Source organism: Xiphophorus hellerii, chromosome 8, assembly GCF_003331165.1.
Source record: "Xiphophorus hellerii strain 12219 chromosome 8, Xiphophorus_hellerii-4.1, whole genome shotgun sequence".
Classification (NCBI taxonomy): Eukaryota; Metazoa; Chordata; class Actinopteri; order Cyprinodontiformes; family Poeciliidae; genus Xiphophorus; species Xiphophorus hellerii.
The window spans coordinates 2,170,660-2,195,314 of NC_045679.1; the positions used below are offsets into that span (position 1 = coordinate 2,170,660).

At 40.1% G+C, this 24,655-nt stretch overlaps 1 protein-coding gene across 5 annotated transcripts in view; it reads left to right on the top strand.

The window, feature by feature from the left end:
• wdr7 (WD repeat domain 7) overlaps window positions 1-11,664 on the top strand; it is a 62,929-nt gene extending 51,265 nt beyond the window's left edge. For all 5 annotated transcript variants that reach the window (XM_032569620.1, XM_032569619.1, XM_032569621.1 and 2 more), the window contains 6 exons: window positions 923-1,040; window positions 1,118-1,267; window positions 1,344-1,426; window positions 2,262-2,361; window positions 7,624-7,728; window positions 8,636-11,664. In XM_032569620.1, the coding sequence (XP_032425511.1) occupies window positions 923-1,040; window positions 1,118-1,267; window positions 1,344-1,426; window positions 2,262-2,361; window positions 7,624-7,728; window positions 8,636-8,839 (760 nt within the window). In that variant the 3' untranslated portion in view covers window positions 8,840-11,664. The remainder of the gene's footprint in view (window positions 1-922; window positions 1,041-1,117; window positions 1,268-1,343; window positions 1,427-2,261; window positions 2,362-7,623; window positions 7,729-8,635) is intronic.
• The last annotated feature ends 12,991 nt before the right edge of the window (window positions 11,665-24,655 follow it).

Consider the following 24,655-nt stretch of genomic DNA (forward strand, 5'->3'; position numbering starts at 1 on the left):
CAGCTGTGTGTGTGCGCCTGCTGCCTGTTGCATTGTGGGAGTCCATTATGCTGTCGCCTGCTGAATGGCTCCCATTGACTCGGCCCTGACATTATAAGCTGCTGCTAATCTCTCCACTCCATACATTAGTGAAGCTCAACCTTTCTTCTTCTTCTTCTTCTTCTTCTTCTTCTTCTTCTCCTCCTGAAGCGGCTCAGCGTCTCAATCCTTCTCTGAATCAACCGTGTGCGACAGTTTGGCTATGAATATCTGAACAATTATTATAAATAAAACCAGTAATTTAAATCAAAATCATGAAGCTTCTTAAAGGGCCAGAATGTATTTATAAAATCCATTAAAAACTGTCAAAATGTTAATAAATAGCTGCGTCTGCATTCAATGAGTTCTGAACTTTTTTAGTTGTTCAGTCATTTCAGGATTTCATTTTTTTGCAATTAAAATCGTAGATTTTTTTGGTTTTAATGTAGAAATATTTGCAATAAATTTAGCAATATTTGCTCTTCTATACGACGGTAAATGAGAAATGTCACTTTAACGTCGATCACAGAGGCAGCAGAAATAGGTAAGTTACTCAGCAGGTTGTTGCTAGGTAACCAAAGAGTGAGAGAGTTAGTAAGTTGCTCAGCAGGTTGTTGCTAGGTAACCAAAGAGTGAGAGAGTTAGTAAGTTGCTCAGCAGGTTGTTGCTCGGTAACCAAAGAGTGAGAGAGTTAGTAAGTTGCTCAGCAGGTTGTTGCTAGGTAACCAAAGAGTGAGAGAGTTAGTAAGTTGCTCAGGCCTCGCTATACGTTTCTCTGGAGTCCAGAGGACCGACTAAGAAACGGTGGCGGACCAGTTTTGGCCCCCGGGCCTTGAGTTTGATCCATGTTACAGGAGTAGAGTTTTGGGTTCTGGATGTTCTGATCCAGTGTTTGTCTCCTCAGCGTCAGCATGGGTCTGCCCCTCAACCCTCCCGCTGACTCGGCGCGCTCCGCCCGCCACGCCCTGTCCCTCATCGCCACCGCCCGCCCGCCGGCCTTCATCACCACCATCGCCCGCGAGGTGAGCCCAGAACCTGCGGGAGCAGCAGGTCCGTTTCGTTCCTGATGTTCTGAGTGAGTGTGGTCGGTTTCCTCCAGGTTCACCGGCACAACGCGGCCCAGGCCAACTCCCAGTCCCAGCAGAACGTCCACACCACCACGCTGGCCCGGGCCAAGGCCGAGATCCTCCGGGTCATCGACATCCTGATCGAGAAGATGCCCGGAGACGTGGTGGACCTGCTGGTCGAGGTGAGCAGAACCGGAGCTCTGGACGCTCTGGCTCCGCTGGGTCTCATGGTTCTGATGATGGTTCCTCTGGTTCCAGGTGATGGACATCATCATGTACTGCATCGAAGGCTCTCTGGTGAAGAAGAAAGGACTGCAGGAGTGTTTCCCCGCCATCTGCAAGTGAGTGTGTGTATTGATGTGATCAGTCGCCGTGAACTGATGGAGTGTCTGACCACTGGCACAGGTCAAAGGTCACTTCACACTTGGGTTTGTTGCAGGAAGCAGGTCAATATGTTTGATTGTGTCTGTGAGCGTGTGTTGGTTCTGATCTGTGGTGTACTGAGGTCAGAGGTCATCTGTTTATTTCGTGCATCAGGCTGTGCGCGCATCTTTAAAAGGTCTTAAATTTGTACATCTAAAGTTAATGCCTTCAAATGTCTTAAATTAAGGAATTAAAATTTAAAATGTCTTAAAATCATTTAAGAAATTCAAGTTGGCCTTAAATACGTCTTGAATTTTATTGTTGCAGGACAATTTAATCTATTTAATTTCATGTATTTTGTTTTACTTGTCTGTCAGGCAAACTTTTGGGACGCCTGCAAATCTAATCACTCTGTGACCTGAGGCGGTTGCAGCTACCGCTAACTAGCTGCTAATATACCCTTGCCAGCTAGCTGACTAGCATTTGATGTTTATGATCAGGAAAGTGTAATTTTATCGCATTTCGTCTTCGCCATTGGGTCACTTCTGTTGACATTACTATATAAAATATTTTTTGTGATTTTTTTTGTGTGTATTTATCCAGGTCTTAAAAGTTGTGAAGTCTTAAAGCATTTTAAAATCTTAAACATTGAGTCTTAAAAAGTCTTAACATTGCTGTTAAAAGTGTTAAATGTTAAGTCTTAAACATCGTTCTTAAAAGTCTTAAAATGTCTTTAAAAAATCTTGACCATTGTTGTTAAGCCTGAAAAAGTCTTAAATATTGGTGTTAAATGTCTTAAACGTTGTCGCCCAGGTTCTACATGGTGGGTTACTGCGACCGCAGCCATCGCATCGCCGTCGGAGCGCGCCAAGGATCCGTGGCGCTCTACGACGTTCGCACGGGAAAATGTCAGGTAGGAGCTGGACCAGCATCCAACCATCCATCCATCCAGTTACCAGACAGGAAGTGGTCAGAGATAAGGGGGCGGGGCTTATGCAGCAAAGTTTCTGGGTCGGGAATCGAACCTGCACCTTCTTCCTCTTCACCACACTGCGCCCCTCTTTCCCTCTTTCCCTCTTTCCCTCCATCCTTCCTTCCTTTTAACCTGTTTCCAATAAAACTCTCGGTTCTTTAAAAGATTCGCTCAGCGGCTCTGATGAGGGAAAGAAACGAGGAGAACAGTTTAACTTCCCAGGATTTTTTTTCTCAGTAATTGATTAATGACAAAGCAGTGACTCTGTTAATCATGTTCCGGTTTGATTGTGTGTGAGAGATGCAGTTTGTGAGCTGTTCCTTGTTTGTGTGTTTTCCCTGGCGGTGTGTGTGTGTGTGTATTTGTTGGTAATTTGCTGCGTATTGATTTTCAGTAACCTGAGCAGTCTAGTCTGGCGGAGGGGGTCATTTATATCTGAAAACAGCACGGCCCGATTCAGCCCACATCTCTTTTGATTCTGTGTGTGTGTGTGTGTGGGCGTGTGTGTGTGTGTGTGTGTGTGTGTGTGTGTAAAGGCTGGGAAACACTTCTGTGTGGTATTTGAACTAATTAACATTTAATAGACAACAGACCTGCGGGAACTGTGTGTTACAAGTGTTTTATTTCAAGTGAAGCAGAAAGCTTTCGTCTTGATTAATAAAGTTCAAAATCTTTAAGGTTTTATTAATTCTGAATCTTATTGATTCTGCTGCTTCTTGCTGCTTTGAATAATGTCTTCAGTAGAAACAGCAGGATGATTCTCTGGTTAATCTGCTTTTGGACAAGTGTTGGAAAACAGAGAAAAGGTTAAAACTCATCAGTTTTTCTCTTACTGTGGTGATAAACGGTTAAAAAAGTGAAGTTAGCTAACAGTGGTGGGAATCGCTAACTAAAAACGTTAGCAGCGCTAATCTTAAAATACTAGTAAACTTAAACATTAGTTACCAAACGCTAAGCCGCTGTACCAACATTGTATTTACCAGAATCTAATGCTAAAGTGCTACATCAGCACAGAATGTAGCATAAGCTAATGCTATAGTGCTACATCAACATGGTATTTGATGGAAGCTAACATTTAAGTGCTATACCAAAACAGGATTTAGTGGAAGCTAATGCCAAAGTGCTACATCAACAGGGTTTTTAACTGAAGCTAACGCTAAAGCACAATACCAACTCATTACTCAGAGGAAACTAACAATAAAACTTTATACCACCATTATATTTAGCGAAAACTACTACGAAAATGCTAAATCAGCAATGTATTTAGCAGATGCTAGTGCTTAAATACTATGCTAACACAGTAATTATCCAAAGCTATCGCTAAAGTGCTAAATCAACATGGTATTTTGTGGAAACTAACAACACAATATTCAGTGGAAGCTATTGGTGAAGTGCTATTTCAGCTAGGCATTTAAGCTAATGCTAAAGCGGTGTACCAACATGGTATTTAGCAAAAGCTGATGTTAATGCACTATACCAACACAGAATACAATTTAAACAAGATTTTTTTTAAAGTTTTCCAGTTGTAAGTGTTTCTAAAATGATAATTTCTAGCAGTGACTTTTAAAAACTCTGTACCAGGAAGCTGCTCATTCTTAAACACAAACATCCTCCGATAAAAAGCGCGACACGTTGAAACCTTTCACATTTTCAGTTAAAGCTGGAGCTGTTCAGACGGAAAGACACTGACTGCTAATAAAGACTCTGCAGAACTCCAGTTCAGAAAATCAAAACCTTTAAAGAGGTTTATGTTTATTCTTAACCTAGTGGGTTACATGAGAGGGATCAGAACCGGTCCGGTCCGATTGGGTTTCCTAACAGTCGTGATGAAGAGAAGAAGAAGATGAGTTTGTGCTGCTAATCCCGCTCAGCCGGAGCGTTTCCAACCGTAGCGTAGCGGCTCGCTGCATGACCATCTGCCGCGGCTTTGATCAGCCTCCGTGAACAGCTCTTTGTCAGCTGCGTTGCTCGCTGTGTGTTTCTGTCCAGCTGCCCACTCTGCCTTTTTAACAGACTCTACCCACTCCGCTAATTGAACACAAAGAGAGCGGCGCCCAGATCTCTCCCCTCTCCGCTGCATCTGTTTCTTTCTGGGACGCTTTGTGCATCCTGTCATCCGGCAGCGCCGCGGAGCCGCGACCTGGAGAATCACCTTTCTCCTGACGACACAAACACAAGATTAGCATCACAATGGTGGCAGTTTGTTCTTTTATTCATGGCTCCAGCCTCCAGAAAACTGCTTACTGTAGCCCTGAATCTTCCATCGAACGCTCATAATTTGTCCTAAATCTGCAAAATAAATACTCACTAGAAAATTTCTGCCAAATTGTTGATGTCGTTGGGAATCCAGCTGGAAATTAGCATCAATGCTTCTAGTTCAAATATCTCACTACACTTAAAATATCATGAGTAACTTTAAGGCAACATAGAGAAGCTTGTTTAAGTCAATAATTCTTTAATATTGATCAAAAGTATTTGTTCCACTGGCAGATTAATGCAATTTTAAGGAATTATTGATTTTAAACTCCTCATGTATGTTGCTAAAAAGTTATTTGTAAGTCAGTTTTATCTTAACTAAGATATTTTACAGTGCACTAGCATGACTTAGACTTACTCCATTCAGAATGCTAAGTGTGGCTAATACATTCAGAATTAAATACAATGCTAACTTTAGCTCTAATGCTAATGCTAGCATGAGGGCTAACCAGCAGGTTGAGTAGCGCTAGCTGATTAGCAGCGACGGTGATAAGTCTCCGCAGTGTGATAAACAAACAGGAAGTGTTTTTTCTGCGCTGCGCTCTGATTGGCTCGTTGGACGGGTGGGCTGCCCACTGTGACACTCTGACCCACTCAGATCATCGAAGCTTCGTGTTGCTGCTGCAGATCATCGGATCCTCTGAGAGAAAATGAATTTTATCTTTTATTTCACCAAAAAGAAACAACATTAAAACATTTATCTGTATTTTAGAAACATTTCAACATGTCAGGATCTTTGTCTGGTTTCCTTTCATATATTTTAGTTTTACAGAAACTATTAAAGTTCATTAATTACAGTTAATGTTTCATTTTATTAGATTTTTAAATCTGCTACCAGAAATCTTTCATTTTCAGCATCAATTTGAATTAATGAGTTACAACATTTAATTTCCATCTGAGATCAGTTTAGTATTTTAAATTTGAATTTAACTAAAACTGTTGTATTTAAATCCTGCAGCTGAAAAATCGCTTTTAATTTCTATCACATTTTTTAAGTGTACAAAATGTTTCTGTTCAGTAACAACCTTATTAAAGTGATAAATAAATTAGTTTTATTGAATAGTGTCTGTAAAAAGTAATTTTTACTCTTTTTGTTTATTGCTTTTATAAATCGATTTTGATCAATAAATTTATTTTTTAACAGAAAAAATCAAATTAAAACCCTTTAATGTCAAACTTTAACTGATTTCTACAAAATATTTTACATAAATTAAATAATTTTGTTTAGTATTTTGGTCGTTTTCCTCCATTCTGTCTGATCCAGCTCCGTCAGGTTGGTGGGGATCAGGTCTGGACTTTGACTAGGCCACTCCAGATCCTCCATATTCTTGTCTTCAGAGCGTTTTGGAGTAGCTTTAGCTGGATGTTGTTGCTGACTGACTTTTATCAAAGAAAAGCCTCTGAAACAAAGTATCAGTCAGGGTGAGGATACTTATCCAAACATTTATCGCTGCTGCAGATGCAAATCGATTCAGAAACAATTTATGATTCAAAAACAATTTCTTTAATCCGACTGTTGAGAATAAATCAAACAATTTAAATAAAATAGTTTTATGCTGTATGAAAATCCATCAGTTTATATTTAAACAAAAATATGTTTAGCATGACTGGCTTTTATTAAATGAACAATTATTCAGAATATTATTTTAGAAAAACTAATCGGATTAAATCGATCTTTGAACGTTTTCAATCGATTCCCAGAATCTGTTTTCCTTCTGTTTGTTTTTCTGGTTTTTAAAGGATAAATGTTGCATTTTATGCAGAGTCGGTCTGTAACCTGGGTTCTGCTCTCGGTACCGACCCGCTGCTCTTTGTGCTGCAGCAGTGGGAGGTTCTGTGTCCTGATCCGGTTCAGGAATGTGTTCTGGTTCCGTTTCCCTCCAGGTTCCAGCAGGACTCCGTCCTCCGTGTCATCAGTGAGAAACCAGAATAATTCTCCGTCCCTCTGCTGGAATCTAATCAGGTTTCCTCAAATAAAAGCAGGGAGGGACTGAATGAAAATATGAGGTTTCTGATTTTCTGGTTATTGTTTGAGGCGGCGGTCGCCCGCGGCGACGCGGCGCCTTAATCTCATCTGGAGGTGAGCGCTGGTAATCCCAGTCGCAGGAGCTTTTATTGCGTTACTCGTCCCGCATCTGGTGGGAGCGGTTATTGCGTTACGCGCGGCTCGGCGGCGGCGGCGGCCGGATCCGGTCCCCAGAGTTCTGGAGGCATCTGTTGGCCCAGAAGCAACAATCTGGCGGGGCCCGGTTCTCCTGAGACGGGTCCAGGAAACCCAAACCTGCAGCAGAACCGTCCAGAGGTTGATGTCTCTTAGCATTTTTAAGGTTAGCTAAAGCGCTAAACAAAATGCTAGCTGCATTATTAGCATATTATGACACTCTAAAGCTAGCATGATGACAGCAGGAGGAAATAAAATAGTTTGTTAGCCGTTGTGGTCGGTTAGCTCACTGGTTGTTTCTAAATCTGACGGTTTGTTAAACGTCTACAACTGAAGGAAAGTAAAAATTAATTTAGGGGAAGATAAATGATTAGCTAAAGCACCAAATGACAGATTAGCTCTGCTATTAGCATATTAGCAAGTTGGAAGAACGGAGTGAGAATCACTGAGCCAAATATTCTGTTCTGTTTAACCAAACCGATGAACCAGATTTATTTCTGTTTCATCAGATTAAAGTTTCTGAAGCGTCCAGACGACCCGGACATTTTAAATAAAACTAGAAAAATAAAAGAAACATTTTTTAAATGTAAAAAGCTTAGTGATTATTTCTCAATGTTGAGTTCAGATAATTAAATCCATTTTGATCCAATAATTATAATTAATAAATCTATCATTAACCCAAGTTGCTGCTGATTCAAACAGATTTCTACAGCATTAAATGTTTAACTTTATGAAGTCTTCCTTCCCAGGCTTTTATTCTGAAAGGTCTTCTGTTTCCTCTGCAGAACATCCACGGCCACAAAGGTCCGATAACGGCCGTGTCGTTCGCGCCGGACGGCCGCTACCTGGCCACCTACTCCAACGCCGACAGCCACATCTGCTTCTGGCAGGTAAAGGTTCATCTCACCTCAAACCAGAGAGTTTTACCAGAAATCCTTGCTAATATTTTTATTTGTTTTTAAAATTTAATAACAGAGAAACGTTTAGCAGATCGTTTCCTGGAGCAGCAAGACGTGTGAATAATAAACAGAGAAACCTTCCTGCTCTTCCCAGAACTGTTGTTTTAAATGAAACGTCTTTACGACCTCTGACATGGCTCCCTATGCCACACACACACACACACACACACGCACACACCCACACACACACACACACACACACACACACACACACCCCTACACACACACACACACACACACCACACACACCCCAACACACACACACAGAGTAATGGTATTACTGTAAGCATAAACCACTGCGAGCGCCGGCAGGACGGCTGCTGTGGTAATTAGCAGGCAGACGCTTTGTCGGTGTGTGTGTGTGTGTGTGTGGGTGTGTGTGTGTGTTTTTGGGGGGAGTTGTGGGGGTCGAGTTTCTCCTCCATGTTTTTTTCTCCTTCAGACTCTTCCTGGTTCCACAGATCTTACTGGGTACAAACTGGTTTCCTCAGAGACAAACTGGAATCGGCTCCATTCCCAGAACCAGAACCAGAACCAGAACCAACCAAGATTAGTTGTTAGTTCTGGTTCTGGTTCTTTTAATCTGACTAATTTAAAGGATTAAAAGAATTTTGTCTCATGTTTTGAGTCCAGAAAAGACAGAAAGACTTTTACTGGTAGAAGGTTCTGTCAGGTTCTGTCAGGTTCTGTGAGGTTCTGTAAGGTTCTGTGAGGTTCTGTCAGGTTCTGTAAGGTTCTGTCAGGTTCTGTAAGGTTCTGTCAGGTTCTGTGAGGTTCTGTGAGGTTCTGTCAGCTTCTGTGAGGTTCTGTGAGGTGACGGTTTGCTGTGGGTTCCCAGATGAACACCAGCCTGCTCGGCAGCATCGGGATGCTGAACTCGGCGCCTCAGCTTCGCTGCATCAAGACCTACCAGGTTCCTCCGGTCCAGCCCGCCTCGCCCGGCTCCCAGAACCACCTGAAGCTGGCCCGCCTCATCTGGACCTCCAACCGCAACGTCATCCTGATGGCCCACGACGGCAAGGAGCATCGCTTCATGGTGTGATCGGGCCGGGCCCACAAACCCGGAGCCGAGCCACGGTTTGGGACCGGACACGGATTCTACTGATGGTTCTGATAAAAAAGAAACAAACACGTTTCTGAATGTAGCTACGGAAGACAATTAGTGCCAAAAAAGAATTCTGACTTTTTTCTCAGAGTCAGGATGTTCAGATGAAGATTCTGAGAAAACGACAGAATTCTTTAATTTTCTCAAAATTCTGATTTTTTTTCTCAAATTCCTCTTTTTTTCAAAATTTATTCAAAGTTCTGAATTTTTGTCCAAGAATTTATTCTGATTCTGTCAAAACATTTTCATCTGCGATATCAAGAAACTTTATCAAACTTTACATATTACTGCTAAGTAATAATTATCGTTATTACTGCTACATATTTTTTTCAGACGCTTGTTTTCATTTTGGACTGGAGTTAATTTTATTATTACCTCTAGTGAAAGTTTTGCACTTCTACCAAAAGTGAACATTTCTTGATATTATTGAAAATTTAATCTGAGATTTAAACTCTTTCAAATTTCAGCTAATTTTTCTTTTTTAATTTTCTATTTATGCTCAATCAGGAACTATGAGAAAAGTCAGATTTTTCTTTCCATTGGCACTAATCTTCTTCCGTAGGGGACAACCGGAGGTCCAAACCCAAACTCAGGTCCAGGTTTGGTTCCTGTTTTATCCGCTGCAGTTGATCATGTTGAAGGAATTTCAGTTTCGTTTTTTTAAATAATTTCGTCTCATTTATTTCTGTTGGTTCGTATTTATTTGCTGCTGTTTATTTAAAGTTTTTATTTAGTTTCTGTTCTGAATCAAAGTTTCTCACCACAAAACCGCCGACATTCTGGATCCGTTTCTGTCTCCATCATCTTCACGCTTCATGTGTGCGTGTGTGTGTGTGTGTGTGTTTCACCGTTAAACACACATTCTCACCTCAGACTGTTTTTCCTAAAGTCACGGTTCCAGTTGAGCCAGAAAGTGAAACATAAAATGACTTTTACTCTAATCTGAGTTGGGTTTAAGTTAATCTCGTGTTCATATCAGATTTTTTCTCTCGTTCGTATTTTCCTGGTGATTATTGAACATCTTCCTCGGTGTGAGCAGAGCTGCCGTTTCCGTGGCTGCAGTGAACGTCTCGTCCCGTTTGTCGCGCTTCTCGCCGCTGCAGTTAAAATGTTTTTTATTTAAAACATAAACTGAGTGAAGGACAGAGAACGGATGGAAATCAAAATGTTTCTTCTCTTTATTTTAGGTTTTATTTATGTTAAATTTATTCAGATTAAACTTTTTTTACTTTCTGAACTTTTTTGTGTTTTTCCACGTTAAACTGCCCAGAAAAAGCTTTTTCTTTTAAAAAAACTTATTTTCTTTCTCTACTTGAAACACTTTAAGGTCCTGGTTCTCAACCTGTGGTGCACGGCCCACCGGTGGTACGCCTGGTGGTAAAGATTTGAACTTGATGACATAAAATCCCAGATCATAAATCCAGCTGTTAACAAGACTAGCATGAAGCAGGTTGTGCAGCGAAAGAGTTGAGTTGATAGAATCGATCTCTTGGCTTTATGTGCAAGGCGGCCATGTTGGATTCTCAAATTCTGATTTTTATATTTGAAACAAGGCGCAAATATTGATAATGACACTTTATTCTTCAATTATACAATAACAAGAGAAAATATTTACTTCTGGTTTTTGTTCTGAAACGTTTCAGAACCGCTGCTGTAATTGTTCACTAGAACTTTTGTTGGTACCAAAATCTGAGTTCAGAAAAACCAGTAAATATTTCAATCAATTCAGATTTTTAGTTTTTCCTTTTTGGTTTTTTTTCCTAGACTCAAGTTTTGAACTTTTAAAAACTGAACGTTTCCTGCTTTCAAATTTCTCCTAATTTTTCTTTTTTTTCTCCTATTAAAAATCTGTTGAATTTTTCTGTAAAAAGTGAAACTTTGACCCAAAATGTTGTGAAAAGTTAAACTTTCCTCCACTGATTCCAGTAAATAACTAAATTCTGTCGTCCAACGGAAAATCTTTCCGATTATTTCAGGTAAAAATTCACTACAGTTAAACTCGATGTTTGTTTACAGGAAAAGTTTGAGACGTTTTGTAAATCAGTTCTGTTACATGATTATCTGGTAAAAACTTGTATATTTTGCACAATTTAAAACATTTTTTTCCTTCTTTGCTCGTTTTGTTGATTCTTTGTGTTAAACTTTTTATTGAATGTTTTTATTCGACTTCCTGCTGTAAAATGTCGTCCAGCTTTTAGCGCTCAGAGTTTTATTCAGAGGAAACTATCTACATATAGATCTATATAGAGTTGTATCTGGAAAGCCGTTTCAGGCGTCACACACCTGTAAGCCGGAGCGGGTCAAAGCTTTTCACAGGTTCTTCTCCTCCTTAAAGAGGAGAAAACGCTGCTTCTGATCGGAGGGATTTCTGAGGCGACCTGACAGCTCTGAGATCTTAATCTCTCCCTCTCTGCAGCACTCTCTTAGCAGTTCGAGGAAATATGTTTGCTGCGCCTCCCGGGGGGAAACGGGTGAGAAAAATACGGGAGGCAGAGAGTAAGTAAGGAGCGCGGCGGATCAGAGCATCCGAGCGGAAAAACCCAGAAGAAAACTACAAACCGCCGAGCAAAACTTCTGCTTTCCTCAGATATTATTTACAGAAAATGAGCGATTCTCTCAGCTGTTTATTGTTTACAGTCGGTGTTGGTGTCGTGTGAAGTGATGCATGTTTATGAGCTTCGCTCCACAGCTGCTGAAATCTGATCAATGTGTCGTATTGAAACCCGACTTGATGTTTAATAAAGACGTAGATGAAAACTACAGTTTATGTCTCCATTTCTTCAGCTGCTTCCGCTGAAGCAGAAGATCAGGTCAAATCTGGACTGGTTTTGTTTTAATGGTTGATTGATTTAGTTTAGGTTTTTAAAGTTAATCTCTGTTTACTTTCAGTTCATCTGAATTACATCAAACTTTGGAGTTTGTAACCAGACGCCATCGGTTCAGATCAGATGTCTGCTCAAAGGTAAAGAGAGATAAAGTCACATTTCAGCAAATATCTTTGTGGCGTTTTAACCTGTCAGGAGAAAAACTGCAGAAGATTGGAGACCTAGCAAACAGACACCCTGTAGAGAAATTTAAAAGCGGTATTTGGATTTTCCAGTCTGTCTAGAACCGAGGCTTCATTCACACCAGCCTTGTTTAGTCCACTTTAATCCAACTCCAGTCCGTTTGCCTGGAAAGTCCGGTTCATTTGGGGAGATGTGAATTCACAATCCAACTCTGAAAAAAACAAACCCCAGTCTGCCTCTAAACCTCGGTTTGGGTTCGGTTGAAGTGAACTCTGGTGCTGTTTGAGTGCAGATGTGAAAACCAAGCAGGCCAGAGGCCGCTCCAAAAACAGGAAGTGAACTACAGTGCAAGGTATTATGGGTAAATGCAAACAAAATAAACACGTTGGCCTAACGCTAGCAGGAGAAATGTTTTTTTTTAATCAAAGACAAAAGAAAAATCCTACAATCACCTGATGCTCCATTTTTGTTTCTATTTGGTGAAGAAGGAAGTTGAGGTTTTTGTGTCCGTCCCTTCAGTGGTTCTTGGTGCAGCGCCCCCACAGGCCAGGAGGGGAACAGGTTTAAATCCAAGCAAATGATGTTATGAACAGGAAAAAAGCTAAAATAAAAGTAAAATAAAGAGACATCTATGGATAGATGAAGTAATTTCAGTTTATATTCGCAGATTTCATTTTCTTCCTTGTTATGGATAAAAAGCAGAAACAGTCGAATAATAATAATTCACGTAGTTTGATTTTTTTTAAAAAAGCTTTAATATTTTATTATTAAAGTTAAAACAGAATACCTGAATAACACTTTAATCATTTTTCTCTGTCTAAATCCTGGACAGGTCCGGAGAATTGATCCGATCAGTTCAGGAATAATTCAGATTATTTTAATGAGAAAACTCAGACTTTGGTCTTTTTCATAAATCTTTTATTTTAAAAAGTTTGTCTGGTTTTCAGCATCATTAAAGGTGAATCCCGGACATCAAACTGCTTTTATGTTTTATCCCCAGTTGGACATTTTGCTGTTCAATTTAATAAGTTAAGAAGCTATAAAATTATTTTATGTTTGTAGATGTTTTAATTACTTTTTGGAAACTAAAGATACTTTTCTTTGCTGGAAGTCACAAATAAAAAAAAAAAGTACTTTCTACATCAAATTTTGAAATATTTCTGAATTTATCTTTGTGTATAAATATTACATTTTCAAGCAGGTTTTGTTAATTTAGCTGCTTCTTGTTTCGTCTAAGTTTAGTTTCTCAGAACAGTTAAAAGTTTTGGGTTTTTGTCATGAAACAATCGTTTCTGCTCACCTGAAGCCCAGGTTTAACATCGCACCTGAAACCGGAGCAAACTGCTGCAAACTCTTCAAACGTCGTTTTGAAACCGTCAGACAAGAAATGATGAGAAAAATGTTGAGCTGCAGCTGATCAATACGATCGATAACCTGATGGGGGTCGAGGCTGGAAACTGATTAAAGGCAGACGGAGGAGAACCTGCAGGAAAACTGAGGAATGAAAGACAAAATACAGAGAAGGTGAGATCAACGAAGCAAGAGGTCAAAGGTCAGAGCAATTAGTGGGATCTTCTGATTGGTCTGAGGGGAAAAATCCAGCTGAAGTTCATCATTTAACATTATGAAGGAGGGATGATTATTAAAGAATCTGTAAAGGTGTAAATATTTTCTCATAATTTTGTGTTTGACCATAAAGTTTCATAAAATCTCAAACTTTATGCTTTAGCGTCTCGTTTTCCTCTGGTTCCAGGTTGTTTGACTTGTTTATTTTCTGTGTTTCTCCATTATTGATGTTCCCAAAAGTTGCTTCACCCTCTCAGATACAAACAGATTAACCAAAGAGCCGCCGTTGTTTCAGATCAATACGATCTCACAGCTGGATGTGAGAAAAACTCTGCAAACGTTTAGTCACAACTATTCTGATTGATACGACCCAGTTACAGTGCAGCAGCTTTATAGTTTTCATTTTAAATGGTTCATATACTGGATATATTTCATTTATGTTTTTACTCTTACATTGATTTAGGATCTTCTGTTCAGATCTTTGTTTTGTTTAAACCTTTCCATTAAATTTCACCTGAATGCTAACATTAGCTAGCTCCCAACAAACTGTTGATAATCACAGATTAAAAATAATAAGAAAATAAATATAACTTTTGTTATTAGCGCTTTTTAGCCAGCTAATGAGCTAGCACCAAATATTTAACATCCAGGATGTTCAAAAGCTGAATTTACTCTATTAATCATAAATTTAAGATCATGAAATGTGTTTAGCTTGTTAAATAGTGACTCCAGTAATCTAGCTAGGTAGCCAGTTTGCTAAAAATGTTTATTTAGCTGGTTAAACTATTAAGCAATAAATGTAGCATGCTAACTAGACTAAAATAATGTTGAATTTCTCATGGTGAAATATATGTAGCTAGATAAATAGCTAGCTTAACTAGTCAGCTAGTTTACCAAAATCTTAATTTAGCTTGATAGCCACCTAGACTGCTAAAACATAACGTTAGCATGCTAACTAAATGTATCATATTTAAATGTATTTAGCTAATGAAATAGCTAGCTCATCAATCTAGCTAATCTGCCAAAAAGCCAATTCGGTTTGCTGCTGCCATAAATCATTAAATATTTATAATGTTGAAAATCATTTGGAATTTAATTTAAAACTAGTAATTTAGAAAAAGCTAACTATCTATCTAACTAAGTATTGTATTAGCAGCATATAAATAGTTTTATTTCCAGCAGGTAGAAACAGAACCTGAGATGTTAAACTTTCATGTTTTTAAGTATTTTAATGTTTCAGATTTAAACAGCGTTTCCCACTGGCCTCCTTCATCCCTGCAGTTTAGAGAAATTTATTCCTTCATGTCTTCCAGGAGCGTCTGGCCTCCAGCAGCAGCAGCAGCAGCTTTCTGCATCAAAGCCTCCAACCTGCTACGTTCCTCTAGGTTTTCTCTAATCCTGGGAAAGCTCTGCGCTTATTGAACACGGGACAAAGTCCTCCGGCTTCAGCATTTAAACTAAAATAAGAAGGAAAGTCGATGTTAAGCACAGAGCGAATGGAGATCAAAACCGGGACAACGTGTGTGCTTAGCGCCGACAAGCTGGAGTTTGTTTTTAAAGTTGGCGAGGAAGAGGAGGGTGAAGAGTTGGAGGGGTAGTTAAGAGCAGCGCGGCTGGAGAGAGAAAATATCGACATGGTGTCAGAAACCTTCAGTCCCTCAGGTGGGAATTAAAACCGGGCCGAAATCCCCGGACGGGCTTTGATGCAGCGGGGCCGCGCGGGGGCCCCGACCCCCGACTTTAAAAACACGGCGCTGTCAGAACGTAAACGCTCCTGCTTTACTGTTCAATTATCAAACCGGCGCTGCAGCTTACAGCGGGATCAGGACGGCTAACGGCGGCTAAGACGCCGGGATTTCTGGGATTTCTGGGATCGTGTGTTCCGACGGAGCGCTGAGAGCAACAAACACACTTAAAGAAGTTACCGGCCGAGTTTTACGGTTCATCCAGGCAAAAGTCAAAGGTGAAGAGTTAAGAGTAAAAGTTGAAGTGAACCTACAGTTTGAAATGTTTTTGTATTTCCAACTGCTTTAAAATCACCCAGCTGGGTTTGTTTTGGTTTTACGTAGTTCTCATGTGACGTCACCATTAAGGAGACTGTGTAACTGACAGCCATCTTGGTAGGCAGTTGCTATGACAACAATAAACAAGGCACAAGATTAGAACTAGCTCTTTCCTGGATCCTGTCTAACTTATAAACATAAATAAATTACAACTCAATTACAATCTTTGAGGAGCACTCACTGCATTCTTGTTGGTTGGGCAGGAGGCTCCACTTCTGCTTTTCAAAGATGTATGGTTGTATAATGGCCAAGGGTAACATTATGTTTTGTGTATCATATAGACCTAGCCTAAGCTCAGAATGAAAACATTTACAGAAAGATTTGGCAGAAAATGGCCGCCGATGGGACACATGGAAGATGACATCATCAGACATAGCTCCGCCCACATGTGAGGATGACATCATCAGACATAGCTCCGCCCACATGATGAGGATGACATCATCAGACATAGCTCTGCCCACATGATGAGGATGACATCATCAGACATAGCTCCGCCCACATGGTGAGGATGACATCATCAAACATAGCTCCGCCCACATGGTGAGAAACACACTGCCAACAGAAACACACCCAACTTGGCCAGAACCGAACATTAACCGGAGATTTGACAAAGGAGAACGAGCTCAAAAGTTGAGAACTTGGGCCTAGTCAAAGTACAGATCCTAATCTGATTGTAATGCTGTGAAGGATAAATGTCTGCAAACTGCAACTTCTCTGGTTTCTCTCCACACAAACCAAAATAATTGGACTTTAAACCAGATAATTAAAGCCGCACTGCGCGTCACTTTTTGCAGCGTTCAGAGACGAAGCCTGAATCGGATCAGCGCCTCAAAGAGCAAAACTTTCTACCGTTACATATTGATCAAAAATTACTTATGCAGCAAATTTAGAGCCAGTTTCTTCTAATCTGCTTCTTTAATTCCTTTCATCAGTTGATGCGAAGGCTTTCCTCCATCGACGCGGCACAAAAAGATGCTGCTTATCCTGCAGAGGAACCAGGAAGGAATTATTCCCTCAATCAGAATCTAATGGGAAGTGGAGCAGCGGCTCAACGGTGGATCCGTCAGAACCAACGGATCTCATCATCCCACCAAAACATGTTTGACTAAAAATGGATTCATAAAGGAGAAATCAGTTGTTTTTATTCTGAGAGCTTTGGGTCAAACTCACAGAGGAGGTTAAAGGTCAACAATAAAATCACTTTTTCATCTTCAGCAGGAAAACGAGGAAATATTTCATTATTTCACCTGAACAGAAAAAGCACCGAACGCTTTATGTCATCAAGCTGCACATTTAAAATGTAAATACTGAGACACGTTTAGTTCCAAGGCTCCAATAATAATAATAATAATAATAATAATAATAATAATAATAATAATAATAATAATAATAATAATTAATCAATATTTTACAGGAAAATCATTAAAAAATAAGTCAAGAAAGTTATATTAAAGCTACAAACGAGGATTAGAGTCACTGAAAAAGATAATTCTGACTTTTAAAAATTCTGACTGACCTTTGACCTTTATGTTTTCAGTCCTGATCTAAAGGAACCAGCGGTTTCTGCACATCTCGGGTCTGAGGAGCTAACGCTACGATAGCGCTGCTGGTCTTCATCTCAATTCAGGTTTTTTACTGAAATCCGATTTTCTTTTTATTAAGTTGGAAATGATGAAGTTTTTTTCCTTTCATTTCAGTTTATTTTAAAATCTAAAAACAGAAATAAAACAGCTGGATGAAAACAAAATGGCTCCCAGCATTGTCATGTACACTGTAAATAAAACTCCTGATTCCTTTAAAACCAGTTAAATTGTGTGTTAAATATTCCTCCTGCAGCGTTTTCCTTCCTTCTGGCTGAGATCTTTATTCTCGCTAACGGTTTAAAACATCGTCTCTTCTTCTGGTGTTTCTCCCAGCGCGGCCTGTCAGCCTCCAACGTTTCTCCTTAATCCTCAGAAAGAATCAAAGGAAACATAAACGAGGCACAAAGAGTGAAGAGGAGATAAAAAAAACTGGAGATTTATCTGCTCAGATCACAGAGAGTTTAAGTTTAAGAGGAAATTAATGAGGAGAGAAAGAAAAGAGCAGAAACCAGAATTAGAATGATGGGAAACAGCGACACCGCAGGCCAGCAGGGGAACTGCAGCTAGGAAGTTATTTATTAACTGATTAAACATCCAACCGACCATCCAACCGTTCAGTCATCCAACCAACCAACTGACCATCCAACCGTTCAGTCATCCAACTGTTCAGTCATCCAACCATCCAACCGTTCAGTCATCCAACCAACCAACTGACCATCCAACCGTTCAGTCATCCAACTGTTCAGTCATCCAACCATCCAACCGTTCAGACATCCAACCAACGAACCGATTGTTCAGACATCCAACCGATCAGTCATCCAACATCCATCCGTCTGTTTTCTATCAGAATCTCTTGTAGTTTCAGTTTTTTCTTCCTTCTGTCAGTTTGGAGGTGAAGTCTCTCCTCCTCTTCCTCCTCCTCCTCTTCCTCCTTCTTCTTCTTCTCTGTTTGTAAAATGAGATCGATGCCTCCTCGTGTTTGATGGCTCGCAGCCTCTGATTCTGCTCTTAACGGCCTGATTTGTACACCAGAGGGTATAACGATTGATCATGTTTCCAAACTAAGAGCTCCTTGATAATAAATATTTGATACCTGCGCGCATCAATACGCGGCTCCCTAACAGCGCCGGCTTGTTGTGAACGGCCCGGATATCGATGGACTGTTTATGAGCTGCTGATGAGACATGAATTGGTTTTGCGGCGCAGCATCCGCTCGGCGTGTCAGAGCTGCAGATCATAATCACATCTCAGATGATTGACAGCTGCTCGTCTGAGGCAGAGAGAAAAAAACACAAAAAAAAATCATTTAACAAGTTCAGACACACTTACAGCTCCTATAGCTGAGATAAACGTTTAGCCTCCAACTAAACATTTAGCTTCAAACCAACTAAATATTTAGTTTGACCCAACAAATTAAGTTTGCTAACTAAATATTTGACTAAATGTGCTGTTTGTTATGTTCGTTAGCTTTAAGCTAAATATTTAGATCCAAACTAACTAACAAGCTACATATTTAGTTAGCAGAGGCCAAACATTTAGTTGCTGCTCAATATTAAGCATGCTAACTAAATATTGAGTTAGCAAATAATGATGATTTATGGTGAAATATTTAGCCTTACGGTAAACATTTAGCTCCAAATGAACTAAATATTTACCTGGCAAGCAAAATAAATGTGGCGTTAGCAAGATAAATGTCTGAACTGAAGCTATATTTAGTTTAGCCTGAGCAACATTTAGTCAGAAAGCTAAATATTCAGCCAATATTTGCTGATATCCAGAAAAACCTAAATAAAACTTTGGTTCTGTAAATATTTAGGTTGCTATAAACATTTTTTATAACCCATGAATGAAATGATGAAAACATGAAAATTAACGCCCATTTTTGCTTTTATGACAGACTAAATAACCCAAATTACCCATTTTAAGCATAATTCTGTTATAGATCACATCATTTACAAACAAACATGTGTTATTCTGGCGCCCCTCTAACGCAGCGCCCCCCGGTGCTCTTCATTCTGTTCATTTAAACACTCAGAGAGAGAAAACCTCCAAAAGAAGCGCAGCAGATTTTTATCTTCCCTCAACTGTCAATTCTCTGATTCTCTGATTCCTCCACGTCTGAAAGCTCCAGCCTGGAACAAACAAACAAACAAACAAACAAACAAACAAACAAAGAGCCCAGCGCGGCCGGTTGTCACCTGATGACACTAAATCACCTCCACCGCGGATTCCTCAGTGTTAAAGCCGGGATGGCGGGTTGTGACCGGCGGCTGCAGCGGCTGGTTAAGGCGGCTGATTGGTGGGAGAGAGAAGATCGATGCGCCCGGAGCCTGGACACGGACACGGACACGGACCCGGAGCGGGACGCTAATTACTGAGGAGGAGGACGGAGGGAAGGATGGAAGGAAGGACGGAGGGAAGGATGGAGGGAAGGTCGGATGGAAGGATGGAGAGAAGGACAGAGGGAAGGATGGAGGGAAGGACGGAGAGAAGGATGGAGGGAAGGACGGAGGGAAGGACGGAGGGAAGGATGGAGGGAAGGACGGAGGGAAGGACGGAGGGAAGGATGGAGGAGAGTTTCTAATATTCTGTCTGTGGTGAAGGTTTGATGTTTCAGTCAAATTCAGATCTTAAAATGCTAACTGGGTGAAATTTCAGCACATTTCCTCCAATAATGACGCAGATTCTCTCCAAACATTCCTAATAATTCATTTGGAGTCAGCAGGAGATAAAAAATTATTTTTAATGAACTGAACAAAAGTTTGAGCTTCAAAGGTAAAACATTTTCTTCCACAGATTGATCTAAAAATTTTAATTCTTTTTTCTAACATTTTTTAAACTTTCCAAACTCTGAAATTTCAAAATTTGTACCAGAAAATTTCTGAGATTAGTCTAAAAATGTTTGTAGCAAATTTTCAACTTTTCAAACTAAAACTTCAATATTTTTTGTTCGCAGAATCATTTGCTACTCCCGACTCCCCCTAGTGGTCTGGTTGTATAAACACGTTTTTTTTGTCTTCACTGGTTTTTGTTGCATCTGTTTTTTTTTTCCTGTTTGTTTTGTAGTTTTCTTCCTTCATGTGTTTGCACCTGTTAGCCTAGCTGTTAGCTTAGCCTGTTTGACTGCAGATGTTTCACAGCTGGAAACAGAAAAACGTTTATTTTTCATCTGGTTTGTTTCGTCCTGTGGATGAAAACCTTGTTTGTTTGTTGGTGACCTTGACAGCAGCAGAGTCTGGCCTGAGGGCTGACCTTCAGCCCAGGGGGGGGCGCTCACACATGAACCCACATTAACCTCATGGAAATACACAGGAGTGTGTGTGTGTGTGTGTGTGTAGCGCAGAGTGATGCAACCAAAATACACACAGAGACAGAGAAAGGCTTGATCAGATGCTGCTGGGCTGTGGCTCATTAATATTTCATCGATTGGAGAGAAAGAAGCAGCGGACTGGAAGAGAGAGAGAGAGAGGCAGCAGGGGCAGATCCAGGTTTTGACTAGGCCATTTTCCAGTTTAAACGGTGCTGTGCAGTGAGAAATGTTTGTTTTCTTTCAGATTTTACCCAAAAGAAAACAAAGTAAAAAAAAATCATATTTTCACCTTTTTATTCATTAATTTATAAATGTCAAAATTTCAAACTAAATATTTAGTTAGCAAGCTCACTATTTAGCTTAATCTAGACATTTAGTTAATAAAATATTTAGTTTGGAGCTAAATATTTATTAGCTCCAAACTAATTAAGGTTTTAACTAGTTAGTTAAATATTAGTTCTAATTAATTTAGTTAATATTTAACTAAATATTTATCCCAGACTAAAACATTTAGCCTCAAGCTAAATATATAGTTAGCAAGCAAAAATATTTACTTTGCCAACAAAATATTTAATTTGAAGATAAATATTAATGAAAAAAGGCCATTTTTTCAGGAGCTAAAAATTTAGTTGGTAATATAAATATATTTAATTTAGCTAAATATTTAGTTTTTTAACTAAAATTTGTAAACTATATTTAGCTTACTAACTAAATATTTAGCTCCAAATTAAATATTTTGTTAGCAAGCTAAATATTTAGGTTGCTAACTATTTAGTATGAAGGTAAATATTTAGCTTATAGAGCTAAATGCTTAGTTTAAACCTTAAATATTAAGTTTACACTAAATATTTAGTTTGCAGTCAGTGCTTAGTTAGCATTAATTCAGAACTAAATATTTAGCTGGAAGATAATTAAATATTTAGCTCAAAATAAATATTAAATTAAAACTAAATATTTAGATAATGTTAAATATTTAGTTTGAAACTTTGATATTAATGAATGAATGTATGAAAATGTGAAAATATGACTAAACAACCTGCTGCTAATTTTCACTGTTTGTCTTTATTAATGGCTCCACATATAAACCAACAGCACTTTGTGGATTTCAGCCATTATACTTTCCTGTTAATCCCAGTTAATCCCAGTTTAATCTGTTGTTTTTCTCACCACCAAATAAAGAGAAACTCGCCGACAGAAACTGAATTATTGTTCATTTCCCAGGAGACGGCGGCTAAATGACTCACACTGGTCCTGCTGGAAACCAGTCAGTTCACATGAAATTTAGCCAAACGTGAAATCGGAGGATTAGATGGACTTTGCTAAGAAAACAACTTTAACGTCGTAAAGGCAGAAACACGGGATGAGAAATAGAAGAAATAAATATGTTGCCCCAGAAACGGTAAAGATGGAGGAAGCATTTGGACGCAGGGAGACGAAGGGAAGGAGGTGAGAAACAATTAAAACAGTCAACAGGCACTTTGGATTCCCTCGACTGCAGATCCTCATTACATCAGACACACGGGTCGGCCCGATCCCCGGTTGCCACAGGAAACACTTCCTTGTTTGGCCTAACGCCTCACTTCCTGTCCACTGAGACATTTAGAGAGACTGAGTGTGTCCATGTGTGTGGATGTCATGTTGCATGTCTAATTTTGACAGCATGGGAATGAGAGAGTAAGTAATGGTCCCAGCAGACGGCGGGTGTGTGTGTGTGTGTGCGTGTGTGTGTGTGTGTGTGTGTAGGGGTGTGTGGGTGTGTGTGAGTCCAGAGAGTTGTGTCCATTAGTGATAATGGGGAAACAGCAGAGCTGCTATTAGCTGTTAATGGACAAACACACAACCACAGTGCTGAGTCTTTTCTCTCTCTGACCCAGGAAGCCTTGAAGCCTGAGGACGGCTGGACTGAACTGGTTGGACTGAACCGGTTGGACTGAACTGGTTGGACTGAACTGGTTGGACTGAACCGGTTGGACTGAACCGGTTGGACTGAACCGGTTGGACTGAACCGGTTGGACTGAACTGGTTGGACTGAACCGGATGGACTGAACTGGATGGACTGAACCGGTTGGACTGAACTGGTTGGACTGAACTGGTTGGACTGAACCGGTTGGACTGAACTGGTTGGACTGAACCGGTTGGACTGAACTGGTTGGACTGAACTGGTTGGACTGAACTGGTTGGACTGAACCGGTTGGACTGAACCGGTTGGACTGAACCGGTTGGACTGAACCGGTTGGACTGAACTGGTTGGACTGAACCGGATGGACTGAACTGGATGGACTGAACCGGTTGGACTGAACTGGTTGGACTGAACTGGTTGGACTGAACCGGTTGGACTGAACTGGTTGGACTGAACTGGTTGGACTGAACCGGTTGGACTGAACTGGTTGGACTGAACCGGTTGGACTGAACCGGTTGGACTGAACTGGTTGGACTGAACCGGTTGGACTGAACCGGTTGGACTGAACTGGTTGGACTGAACTGGTTGGACTGAACTGGATGGACTGAACCGGTTGGACTGAACTGGTTGGACTGAACCGGTTGGACTGAACCGGTTGGACTGAACTGGTTGGACTGAACTGGTTGGACTGAACTGGATGGACTGAACTGGTTGGACTGAACTGGATAGACTGAACCGGTTGGGCTGAACCGGTTGGACTGAACTGGTTGGACTGAACTGGATAGACTGAACCGGTTGGGCTGAACCGGTTGGACTGAACTGGTTGGACTGAACCGGATGGACTGAACCGGTTGGACTGAACCGGTGCTGAAAACCCAGATCAACGTTCTGCAGCAGTTTCTGTTTAGAACCTGGTTCTGGTAGCAACATTAAAAATCACTGAGTTGTAAAAGTTTAACAAACTGTTTTGTACAGAAACTGATGACATTAGAAGGTAGCTAACAGACAGCGAAGGTTTAGTTCTGATTTCTCTCATGTTTGCTGACAGGATGCTAACGCTGCTAGCGCTGCTAGCGATGCTAGCGCTGCTAGCGCTGGTCTCACTTCCTCTAATCGCAGATATAAGTTTTTTGTTTAGCATTTTAATGTTTCTTTAACACAATTATATTCCTGAAAATCCTAAAACACCAGATTATGTTTCTGTTTGAGTTCAGGTTCAGTTTAGTTCTGGTAGTTTGATGCTAAGAGATGAAACTGATTGACCTGATTAAAGCTGATTGATTAATAATAGCTGCAATATTGATTCATTTTAGTTTTCATTCCAAAATCCTATGATTATTTGATAAAATGTAACATTTAATATGTTTTTACCATATAAAGCTAAAATATCTGTTTGTTTTTTGACAGAAAAGTTTCAGCTGCAGTAAAATATTATTTCACTCACGATGAACTAAAATGCTAAAGTTCTCATTTAGATGAATTTAATGAAAACTTTCTCCTTCCTTCCTTCCTTCCTTTCCTTTGTCTCCTTCCCTCCTCCTCCCTCCTATTAAGGTCAGTTTGGTGCTAAGTGTCTATCAGCGGTGATGAGGCTCAGGAGGCTCCTTTGTCCTCAGTGAGGGTGAAAATATGAAAGAGCCGCAGAGCGAACAGCAGATTCCCTCCATCCTTCATCCCTCCATCCTTCATCCCTCCATCCTTCATCCCCTGGTCCAATCAATCGCTCCCTCTGCCTAACAACTCTATTGATCAGATGCACTAACAACATCTTTCATTTATTAATTATGAAAGAAGGTCTTCCAGGGATTTGGCCCCTCCCCTAATGATCCTGATCCCAGTTCTCATCTTAAACCTCCCAGTTCTCCCAGTTTCACTCCAGACACCCAGAGCGTCGCTCTGCTGAATCGATAGGAAAAGTGTTGGAATACAAACTAAATCTTTAGTCTCTGATTTTTACATTGTTTTGTTATTTTTCATGTGTTAACAAAAGTTTTGAAAAAACCTTAAAATGTATATTTGATCTTTGAGCTGAACTAAATTTATTATCTTTGGACCTAAAGAGGAAAATCAAGAGTCAGAACTCCAGATGTAGAGATGGACTCTAGTCTGAACTTTCAGAAACACATAAAGACATTTACAAAGTCGGTCTTCTATCACCTGAAAAACAAGAAACATCTTCACTTTTCTTTCTTTTGTTGCCATTTCTCATATTTGTTCACAATAGAGGCTGAAAAATTGTTTCAGTTATGAGCTGGCGGCTTAACGTTAACATTTTACAGTGTTTAGTAATCTTTCCCTCAGTCTCACATAAATGAATTCGTTG